General features: G+C 40.7%; 1 protein-coding gene across 3 annotated transcripts in view; it reads right to left on the bottom strand.

The window, feature by feature from the left end:
- IGF1R (insulin like growth factor 1 receptor) overlaps positions 1-12,002 on the bottom strand; it is a 190,826-nt gene that overhangs the window by 22,621 nt on the left and 156,203 nt on the right. For all 3 annotated transcript variants that reach the window (XM_074156420.1, XM_074156421.1, XM_074156422.1), the window contains exons 6-11: positions 10,388-10,602; positions 8,269-8,395; positions 7,065-7,303; positions 6,424-6,591; positions 6,018-6,222; positions 1,423-1,709 (exon numbers count right to left, since the gene is read on the bottom strand). In XM_074156420.1, coding sequence (XP_074012521.1) covers positions 1,423-1,709; positions 6,018-6,222; positions 6,424-6,591; positions 7,065-7,303; positions 8,269-8,395; positions 10,388-10,602 — 1,241 coding nt within the window. The remainder of the gene's footprint in view (positions 1-1,422; positions 1,710-6,017; positions 6,223-6,423; positions 6,592-7,064; positions 7,304-8,268; positions 8,396-10,387; positions 10,603-12,002) is intronic.

The following is a 12,002-nucleotide window of genomic DNA, read 5'->3' as shown; positions in this document are numbered from 1 at the left end:
GGTTTTACTCAAACCTCAACAGGAATATGAAGACCATTTCAGTCAAAGAAAAAAAGGCCACTTCTTCAAAAATACAGTTGTTAGGTTTAGAAGAAAGCGGAATCGTTTAACCTTTTATTTTCAGGGCCACGCGCTAAAAATCTGGGAACACATTTCTTTTTCCCTGATCTCAGAGTTTTCCTTATTTCCTTGAAATAAGCAATACTTTTTGCCTTTTTTTTTTTTTTTTTTTTAACTGGCACAGCTGGATCTGGATTATGATAAGTCTTTCCTTCCAGAAACAAAACAAAATTGCTACCATTCTGCATCAAATATTCCCAGACATCTGCTGGAGTCAGAAGCTCTTTGCTGGATGCATATGAGCTTACACTAAAATCATCTCTATTCTTCTCAGGAGAAGTACAATCTGTAAAAGTCCCAAACATGAGTAGAGCATTCAATGCTTCCTATTTGAAGGACTCTAGACGCCGGGGATCGGGCACAAAGCAACACAGTGGTCCTCCTGTTTCCAGGCTGGACAAATGCATGGTCATTCTGTGACAGAAGAAACATTTGGCAAACGTTCCCACCAGCAAAAACTCTTAACATCTGCAAACAGTTCAGAGCGAGCACAGCAAAATTAAACATTAGCAGAGAAACGTTCCCCTGTCTCCAGTCAGCACACAGGGAACCAAAGAATAAAACCTTTTAACCCACCACCTCTGTGGGTCTCACCTAAATGGCTAGGAAACAGATTCTCTCACAATTATCTGGGTACTCCGTGCACACACTCCTGCCTTTCTCCAGGTCACAGGACAGACTCAATACCTATCACTCACAGAATCACAGAACGATACAGGGTTGGAGGGGACCCTCTGGAGATCACCTAGTACAACCCCCCTGCCAAAGCAGGTCCACCTAGAGTAGGTTGCAGAGGAACATGTCCAGGTGGGTTTTGAATGTCTCCAGAGATGGAGACTCCACCACCTCTCTGGGCAGCCTGTTCCAGGGCTCTGCCACCCTCAGAGTAAAGAAGTTCCTCCTCATGTTTAGATGGAACTTTTTATGTTCAAGTTTATGCCCATTTCCTCTTGTCCTGTCACTGGACACCACTGAAAAAAGACTGGCCCCATCCCCTTGACACCCACCCTTTAAGTATTTATAGGTGTTGATCAGATCCCCCCTCAGACTTCTCTTCTCAAGACCCAAGTCCCTCAGCCTTTCCTCATCAGAGAGATGCTCCAGGCCCCCTCTCAGTACACACGAGAGACCAGTCAAGGACATTAAACTACTGTAACAAAATTTTATATCGTTCCAATTAATTTTCTTGCATCCAATCTTTTTATTACATACCCATGTTTTTCTAACTGGTTTTGGAGGGTTTGTCCTGCCTGAGATTGCTCTCTCTGCAGGAGATAAAGCTTTATACTTGGGAGAGCGTACCTGAAGGCATGGTTCTTGCAAAGACAAAGTTGGAAGCGCTACAACCAAGTGTGTCAGCTTCGTGGTTGCAGCTGTGAATATCGATGCGGTAAAGAGTAAAAGGCTGGAGATGGGAGATGACAGTTCTCTCCTTGCCATCCACTTTGGTCTCAAAGAATGGGTATTCCACCTCACTCTCCTCTGTGTCAGAAACGTTGGTGAAGTGATCTGTCCCAGTCGCGTTCCTGTTTCGAGTGGCCAAAGTGGCATTTGCGATCCGGAACACGTCCCTCCGCTTCCTATCGGGTCTGTGGAACAAACAGACAAGTATAGAAAAGGTCTCTTTAGAGAAACGCCACTTTTCCTCCAGTTCTGTGGAAAAAAAAACCAAAACCAACAGTAAAATACGTAACTCTACTATTAAAAAGGCTAAATAAAGGAAACTGCAAAACAAGACGAAAGCTTTCTCCTAATCTGAACCTGCAACATGTCAGCACATCCTATTACTCTCTCTTTTGGTCAGATACCAATCAAAACTCTGAAGCTCACCCTGTGCCCCAAGATAAACATCCAAACTTCTGACTTCACACAAATAAACTCAATAGCAAAAATGGCTTCACTGTTATTCAATAAACAACCTAGATTTGTATTTAACGACGCTGATGATGCTTAAAATAAAAATCAGATGTTAAAGGTTGAAAAGGTTGGGGAAAACACTGTTTTGAAGTTTGCTGGATTAGCAAAGCTGCCTCTCAGTAGGCTTAACTTCCTTCCCAGTTGCAATGAAATTACAGAACTTTGGATGTATTGCACTGAGAAAAGAAACCTTGGAAGGCAGCTGAAACCCATGAACGTTAACCACCACTACTGTGTGGTAATTTGTGTGTCTCTACTTCTCTCACCCAAACAAAAGCTCTGCAAAGGAACAATTCTCTTATGGGAGAAAGCACAGCGCTAATCTTGTGTACGGCAAAGAGTTCACTGAGCAACTTTGCTTTGCAGGCATCTGTATGAAATTTATGCAGAGTTAAAAACTTGAGGATTTTCAGCAACACCACTACTTTCTCATGCCTAAGAATCTGTTGTAGCGAACAGGCCCCAGTATTGGTACAAGAGTCAATATGAAAATACTCTCACAGACATTCGGATTGTATTAGCTAACCAACACCTGATGCTACACATGAGACTTGTCACTTGGTCTTGTGTCAGATCCAAGGCTGTTTCGGACAGAAGCACTAACTACGGTGGGCAAGCTGGCTTTTCCAGCTCCTGCTCGTCTCCGACGGTCCAGGTGTGAGGCTTGGAGAGCAATGCACCAGGGGAGTTGAAGAAGAACCTAAGAAGAGTCACACTACAAAACCAGTTTTGGCTTGAATCCTATCCTGCCTGAAAACCCTTGGCCAGGGCCCACTTAGCACCTGGCCAGTGCAAGGGTTATCAAGGACAAAGATAAAGTCTAATACATTTCTATCAGAGAGTGAGTTACTAATCATGCAAATAAGGCCTCCCTCAAACACACAACAGGAAGAAAGATAACTCAACAGAAGTTAATTCACTGTCAAATATACTGTGTTAGTACATTCAGCCACAAAACAGCATGATGCAGAGAGAGCCAAAACCAGGCTGACTTGGTTTTGAAATCATCTGGCAGAGGATGGATGAAATTAGTGTATTTTTTTTTTTAGGAGTTCATTACAAAATTTTCCAAAATCCTTTTACTATGTCTTGAGTAGTTGTTTTGAAGCTCTCAGATGCCATGTAATCCCCACCACAGAAATAAACGAAGACAAGCAAGAAGCTTCCTAAGTTACCAAGAAATTGTTTTAAGCAACATATAAGCAAATGTCTTATCAGTGGGGTATGAGGGAATTTCATAGGAGATGTAAGCATTTATTTATCAAGTTACTAAAGATGTGAGCAAGTATTAATGAAGTTACTAAACCTACTCACCTTGCTTAGGATTCATCTACTGCTTTAACTCAGTAGAAAGAACAAACTTTTGAACCACTAAAAGCACACGGGGTGCCCAGCACTGAACTGATGAACATTTGTACAGATTTTGTGACAAAAGCAGTGAAAATAAAAAGTCCACTTTCAGTCAACCACAAAAGCATGTGCCAATGCCAAGAACCCAAATGCATGACACTATCTATCACTGCTTTTAAGGGATGCATGAAGTTTCAACTCTTTGGTGGTATCTGGAGGGATGGAGGGGACGACTACAGCGCTTACGTTGCCCTTGGGGAAATGGGTAAAGAGAACGCAACATAAAACTTGTTGGTGAAAACTACAGTCATATGAGAAAGAGAAACAGACCTGCAGGACAGCAAACATGATTAAAACATCAACAGATTTGAGACCATTGCTTTTTAGTCAAGCATCTTCCTGCTTTTGTGAAAGGCACAGATAAAGGCAAAAAACAAGCATCCAAGGAAGTAAGTCTAGAGATAAAAATATGAAAATTCATCTGTTCTGTTAAAGGAGAGGAAAGAAGGAAAATGTAAGAGAAAAATTAAAAATAACGCTATAAAAAAATTAAATCAAATTGAAACTAAAAAGAAGAAAAAAACGTAGGTCATTTAACACAAAAGCTAACTGTTCTCATACTTAATGACAATTTTAATGTTATTTCTCAGATATCTTCTACTACACACAGAGCCCGCCTCATCCTGCTCATTGGAGAACCAAAAAACTTGAAGAAGAACTCATCCTCCTGTGGCGGTCAACGTCTCTTCATGACTAACCAGAGTCCTAATGTTTGAAGTCTACCTCACCACTGCCAGTAACACACATGGGGTCACCCAGAAGTTGCACAGAAGATTAGATCAACAGGCTTTTTAAACAACCTTAAAACCAGCCAGTCCAATATTTTCACACTGTATTACGTGCTGCCTCTCCTTCATAATATCCTGGAGACAGGTAGAACACTGGAAACACTACTATTGAGCTTGCATTAACACATTAATTAACTTCTCCCATGGGAAAAAGGGGAAAAAAAAAAAAAAAGAGACAGCAGTAACGAGCTGCTTAGATTTGTCCCATGTAATGTCTCACTAGCTCATAATCTTTAATTTCTCTGACACGCAGTTTCTTTAAAGTTGCTTAGCTATGCAGCTATTTCTGAGCATTGTACCTTATCTGCCCTTGCTGTTACAAAACACACCCTTGTAACAGTTTAGTTAAGAAAAATGGGAAAAGGAGAAGCTTTCAGGAAATTCTTTGTGAACTGGTCAGTTCGTTACTGTTGAGTTCAAGGTTCGAGAGTTTCCTTTGGGGGGTGGAATGCAAGAAAGTTTGGGAGAAGATAACACATTTTAATTGACAGAGCTTTGGTGAAATAAAAAATTAAAATTAATTAAAAACAAAAAATTAAAATAATAATTTTTTTTTTAAAACCCTGTCAGAACTCCTTGCTGTGCTATTTCATAAAGTCCAAAAATCAGATCACATTTACAAGGTTTCACATTGCTCAGGAATTACATCCCGGCCACTCACAGTGGCTGTTAATTCTCTGTACCTCATCTTTGCTGCTGGTTCTCATCATCAGTACGGAAACACAGCACAAGTTCAACCACGAATGCTAAATGCTACTCAAACACAGCTCAGATACAATACTTAGCATTTCCAAAGAGAGGCAGTATTTAGTTCTTCATTTTTTGGATGAAGCGAAGAAGCTCCGCACACATCACAGTCCCAACCCCAACGAACTCAATTCAACAGATCCTTGAATAAAGGTCCAAAAATCAGAATGGAGAGTGAAATTAACCAGTTTTAATGAGCAGCAAAGCCACATTTTTGAGTTCTCAAGCACAGGACTTCACCATAAATTTCACCCGCCAAAGACAATGAGATAACACGCATGATTGAAATCTGACTGCTTATAGACCGTAGGGTAACAGCTATACACTGTGTGCTAGACCCCAGGATCCAATTATCTAAAGCAAGAACAGCTTACACGAAGGATAAATTGGAAACTCAAGGATCAAAATCACCAACTAATTCAGCAGTATCTACTCTATGTTGCAGCATAAAATCGTTACTATTCCACTTAATGTGTAAGCACTAGCGTTTATCATGGAAGCGTGGGCATATTTAATACTTCTCGGCAGCACAGACCCAGGAAACCAATACACCCTTTGCAATTAGTGCAGTGAGAAAGGAAGACCAGTTTCAATTCTGTGAGGTGACTATGCCCTCAATTTCAAAGGCAAATAAATCTTCAGATTAGGAACATAAGCACTTAAATGGCTATTTAGAGAAAGATCACATGTGAAACCCTTTGTCTGCCACATGTTGCTCATCCCCGAAACCCTTGTAGACAAAGAGCTCGTCAAGTGACTCTTGACTCTGAAAAGAAACCATCACTGAAGTCCTTGAACTATACAGGTAAGAACCCTTACTATTAGATAAAATAGAGAGAAAGAGACAAAAATTAGCGAATAAGAGATACTGCAAAGTAAGGCTGCAGATTGTCTCACAAAAGGAAGGGCAATGTTTATGTGTTTCAGGTGTTACCTACATATGCTTTCATGTCCAGGAAGTGTGTGTTCTAGGAAGTGTTAAGAAATTAAATTATTAGCCCCACTTGCAAAGAGAAAGCGTCCGAAATCCATTACCTGGGGACAAAGATGGAGTTGTGAAGGAAGTTCTCAAAGACTTTCCGGTACTCTGCTTCCTCCTTCTCAGCTTGCTTTTCTGCCTCTGTCTTGGGACAAGCACAACAAGGTCCTTTTTCTCCCCCACAGCCCTCTGGCTTGGTGGGTTCAGTAGCTTCTTCTGTATCAATGGTCCCATCAGCATACCTTCGAATCGGGACTTTATCTTAAAAGAAAAGAACAGAGGGGGCGCGTTTCTTTTCTCTCCGTATCATGAATCCAGCAACAGTGTTTACCCCCTCCCTTCTACCTGCTGTAATTCACAAAAGAGTTGTGAAGCAGGGCATAGGTTTTAGCTCTTGTAAATAGATGCATTGGCAGGTAAGAATCACAGTCATTTCAATACAACCATGTTTAGTATTCCTACCTTTGGAGCAGTAATTGTGTCTATAAAGGTAACTGTCCTGAGGTTGCTGCTGCCACCGTACGATGTAGTATGAGAGGTTGCCATTGGGAAGAGAGGGAGGATTCCATTTCACAATCAGTTGGGATGAGGAGTTGGACGCTGAAATAACATCCAAGGGAATGGATGGCACTGGAAGAGGAAAAAATAAAAGGCAGCATTTAAATCTAGAGCATTCTAGAGCCCATTTCAATGAAAGCTTTCAAAGTGAATCCCAACCCATTTCTATACTGGAAGAAAAAACAGCGTCCTATTTCAGAGAAAAGATTTCCTACTTATGCCCCACTAACACTTATTAAGGGTTCCAATGTAACCACCTACAGTCCCAACCCGAAGTTGTACTTAAATTGACCTTCACCAATGGAACAAAGTCTGAAATCCTAACTCCAAAAAACTCCCATAGTTCTCAATGAAAACAATGTCTGAACAACCAGAGTTTTAATTCAAACGTTAATGCTGCTTTCAAAGTTACTGAAACTTTTTAGCATTATCCACATCATCTGCACATAAATTCAATTTCTGTATTAACAATAGGAACTTGCATAATAATATAACAAGCGTAACTGCAGCGTTATCAACCTCTTACCCAAGAGCCCTTGTCTCACCTGCAGCATTGGTTCGTATATATACAATTTCACTTTTTGCTCCATGAATATGATGGTTTTCCATCATTGTGAGGGTAACAGCTTTGACATAAATGGCGTATTGAGTCCAAGGTTTCAATCCCTGCAGTAAAATTCCAGGATTGTTCTCTTTGTTCGGTGGCAGGTCAACATCGACCATGTTCCAGCTATTGGAGCCACATGCGTCTTGCCCATCGTACTCTGTCACGTTTTTGAATGGCCTGAAATAGTAAAATGAAAAATCAGTATAAAATATTTATTTTCTCCTAAAAATTGTCATATATTCATGAGTGCCTCACTTCAGTGTTGCTCAATGAAACAAACAGAGCTTAATTTGTTTTCCATAGCAGAATAAAACAGCATAAAATTTGTTATTTATTTCCAAGCACTACAAAATTCAGAGTTCAGCTTTAGCTGCAGGTCTTATCTTCAGTCACCAGCAATAAGGTGACACTTATCCAAGAAAACACTAAATTTATAGGGTCTTTTTATCCGAAAGAGACAGTGAAATGCTTCAGACATATTCACATTTTAGCTAGCCATATATGAAACAGAAGCAACTCAAAATTGTTATTGATAGTGGCTGACCTTTTTACCACAAAGAACCTAAACTTTCATGACTGGCCTTGGCCAGCCCAACAGGCTTTCCCTCCTTTACTTCCACACAATACAAACACACTTATATAGTCATATAGTTCTACTTTTCCTAAGTTGCAATGCTGGCGCAAGAGCATAGAGTACTATTCTTGTTATTAATTCCTATGGACTCATCAGCACTACGTTTATTGCATCACAGTACACTGTCACAGTGATATTCTTTTTTAAGCGATGCTGGAAATCAACAGTTTGTGCTGTGTGTCTCACAGCCCTGCTCCATATGTCATTAGCAGCATTCTGAATCTCCTTTTCACCCCTCCAAACTGCTTGGAGAGTTGTTAGTGTACTCATTTGCATTTCTATTTTAAATTTGAGACACTGCAAGGATGTACAACAGCAAAGACACCTCCCAAGAAATTAGGATCTCTCCAGCAATCGCCCCACTCCTTCAGTATCAAGAGATACTGATGCTGACTAAGGACTAAGGACTTTGCTGACTAACTTGTCTCGCCAGTAAACCGAAAGTCAGAACAGAATTGCCTACTAGCTCTCGGACTGCCCCCATTAGTCTCCGATGACATCTACTTACGCTTCTTTGTAGTAAACAGTGAAGCTAATGAGATCTCTGTAATCTGGAGGGCGATACCGTTCCCATGTTAGCTTAATCCGATTCTTGAGCGTAGTGTTGGAAACAAAACGCAGAATGTGGCTTTCGCCTGCAATACAGAAAGACAAGACATGACAGAGTTAGCATCACATCATCGGTTAGTTTTTGCTTTTTCTTAGGTATCAGTTTTAGCTAATTAGCCTTTCCAGTAATGCCTATGATGCCACAGTATAGAAACAGCCTTTGTCTTCACAGACCTTCCTATTTCATCCTAATACATCTGGGTGCTTAAGGGTAAGCAGTGACCTTGGCAATCATTCTAGAATATGTTGGAGCTACTTGTTACCATCTTTTCTGAAGCAGATATTCTTCTACTGAATCATCAGAAAGCTCTTGAAAACTACTTCAGACTGTCCCTAAGCAAGGAATGGAAATCCTGTTTATTCACAAGACTGGTTTAGAAGCACTAAATTCATCATCCAACTCGAACGGACACACAGAGCAGTAACCAGCCTCTGTGTTCCCACTTTCCAGGACAACTTTCGACAACTACAATTTGTTTTTCTGGGGAATGGACATGGAAAGGACAAAAGAGTTTACATTCCTGTTCATGAGAGGCTGGACCAAGAACTCCAAAACTCAGTTCATATACGGCACAACCATTTGATGGCAGCAGCTTCCAGCTACTCTTCTGAACAGAGCTGGATGGAAGCCGGCAGCTTTCAAATGAATGGCTTCCCACTACCAATTCACTGAGCTTTCCAATCCAAAACAAAATAGCATTTTAAAAACTTAATTCTTGGATGGAGAAATTGCATTCTAAGTGTCAACTGTGAGTTAGTTTCTAATGTTCCATAGAAGTCTCTGAGAATAAAAGGGGTTTCACCCTCATGTACACTGGCACTATTGGTGCTATCTTTTCAAAGGCAGTTGAGCTTCTGTTGATTCTTTTCCCCTTCTCAGAGTCAGAAAGCTTTCTGTACTGGTTTTTTTAAAAAAACAGGCAGCGGCTGGCACTAGCCTCAGTAGTAGTAAGGACTGGCTGTGTGTCTGTAACTCCTCCAGGACTGCAAGCCTTTGCTCTATTGAATGTGCAAAGAATGGAGTGTGCTTACAACAAGGATCTATGCCATCTGCGTTTATGCATCACGCCTAAAGAGACATTCAGCAGAGTACGTGTCCTAGTTTTGTAAACACCATCCAGAACAAGGGGACTCGACTTATACACAAGATCCATTTTAATTTACTCAGCTCCAAGAACACCACAAAAAGACCAAAGAAAAGTGCGTTGTCAGTTCTAAGAGTTTGAGTACGAGGTCAAATTCGTAAGCGTTCTGTCATCTTAATCCTAGATGAGAGATTGCTTTTAGATGTGTTGGTTACACCTGGAGACCTGATGTGAAGATCACTGAAGCCAAAAAAGGACCTTCCAATAACTTTGACCATTGCAGAATCCAAAATAAAATGTAGAGACATCGAAGTTTAGGAATACTCTAGCACACTAAAAACTGTTCTCAACTCAAAAGGAAATAATTTGAAAATAAAGCACAGATAATTGAGTCTACAGCAAGCATTTCTAGCAACAAGGTTCAATATTCAGCAGGAGGCGAAAAGAAACTTGAACATAAACTGTTTTGGTGTTTATGGAATTGTTATTCAGCAGCTTCCTTATTATAAAGAAAGAGCAGATATCCGAGAGAGGAAAATACCTATAATGACGCACATTTGCAAAGGAAACGGAGAGACTGCTCCTCTTTGGATATACCAAAACGCTAGTTTATTTCTCATTTCCCAGGTTTGCTCCTACTGTTACATGATGCTGCTGTCACAAAAAAAGGGTATTTGGAAAGCAGACGTCTTCATGAAATGGTTTTTACAGGTGAGATAGTGACTATGTGACCACATAATTTTCCACGCATGTGAACATACTTTCACAGCTACGTTTAAAATCTGAACAAGTGGAACAACTGTAAGCTTCCTGTAATTTCTAAACCCCAAATATTGTAATGGTCAACAACGTAGCAGTGTGTTGGAGGTTTTTTTGGTGACATCCTCCTACGCGCTTTGCCTCAGGATATTTTTTGTTTGTTCGTATACTTACAAGAGGCTCTCTCCCCGTTGTTCCTTGGATTTATATCTCCTTTGCTCTGTCGTCCCTTGGTTCCTGAAACTTCCTCCATTCGGTAAATCTCAGAAACGCACAGTTTAGGGTTAAATGCAAAATACATTTTTCCCTCCTTGATCGTCAAGTTGTGATGGTTCCAGTCCCACAGCTGCTGAAGATTGTGGTTGTCAAGCACGTAGAAGGAATAATTCCTAGAAAGAAATTTTTGAAGGAAAAATATTAGTTTTAATTCATAGCCAATTCCAACCAAGAATACCTTAACATAAGCAAACTTTAAAACACTATGTTTCCTCTTATTACTTTAAATTAGTCTTCAGCAGAGAAAAGGATTTCCCTCTCTTGCACGGAGCAAGTTTTCCCTGAATGCTCACTTCAGTCAGAGGGCAGGGAAATGACTGTAACACAGGACTCCAAAGCTGACACCACACCATGCAAAGCCCACTCCAACATGTGTTTTAATAATTGTATAGAAGCTGCTATGAGGAATATAAATCCGTGTCCTCTGAACAGCAGGTCTCTACACCGGATTTTCCATTTTGTGGCAAACGGGAAGCAATAACCTCACATACCTTATGGCAGGGAAAGCATGGTGCAGTTCTGACAAGAAAACAAAATCATGAACGCAGACGTCTTGCTTATGCGTACAAAAGCAACTGTAGGAGTTTGCATAGTGAGGTTTCCTTGCCTCTGTCTTAAGTTTACCTCTTGGCCCAATAAAGATTTCCCGCGTTGTGCCAAATAGAGTCGAGCCTATGCATCAAAACCTGACAGTAAACAGTTGCACTGACTGCACAGCACAGGACCCACACTTCGAAGTGCAGAACTAACAACACAGGCAGCTGGATGTGCTGAGCCCATTCCCTAAGCACAGCAGTGGAATAAGATGAACACCCTTTATTTCCACAGATACTACATGCAAAATTGTGTGTGTAAATCCTATTATATATTAAGAAATTCCTGGTATCACTCGATTGTGCTGATTTGGAAAAAAACACCCAGGTGCAGCAAAAGCAAGATTATAGGCTCTGCTTCAGCAGCAAGACAGCACCTGCAAAGACATCTATATTTTGGGATCGTAGGGATAAGAATGGACAATTGGGAAATGAGTAAGAGGTCTGTGTAGCTGATGAGCCTAAATCAAACCAACCCATCATGGCAGCATGCATTATACTCCTCCGTGCAAAGTCCCACCAACATCATCATCTACATCAATGTAAATCCATTATTAACACAACGAAGCCTTGAAACCTCTGCAGGCCATTTAGCATCGGTTAGCCCACGGCAACTCAGATAAAATAGGCTTTCTACAAATCCTTTAACCACTGTCAGAATTTCTGGAGGGTAACATGGCAGACAAACCATGGGGCTCATAAAAAGCTGACATCAACTACTTCATTTAAAATTTAGCATTAATTCCTCCCTTACCCAACCTGAAGTGAAAACTGCATTCTGGTTGCAATCTGCACAGACCACGGTTGCAGTTTCTTTTAACATACCAAAATGCCGAGTGTATTTTCAGAACGATGTGAAAAAGAAGTGGTTTCTCCTATTCCCCACTGTCTCCTAATTATCCAGGACTCGATTGCTAATG

The sequence above is a fragment of the Numenius arquata genome, chromosome 11 (genome assembly GCF_964106895.1).
Source record: "Numenius arquata chromosome 11, bNumArq3.hap1.1, whole genome shotgun sequence".
Classification (NCBI taxonomy): domain Eukaryota; kingdom Metazoa; phylum Chordata; class Aves; order Charadriiformes; family Scolopacidae; genus Numenius; species Numenius arquata.
Note: the sequence above shows the minus strand (reverse complement) of the source record. Positions and strands in the feature narration are given on the sequence as shown.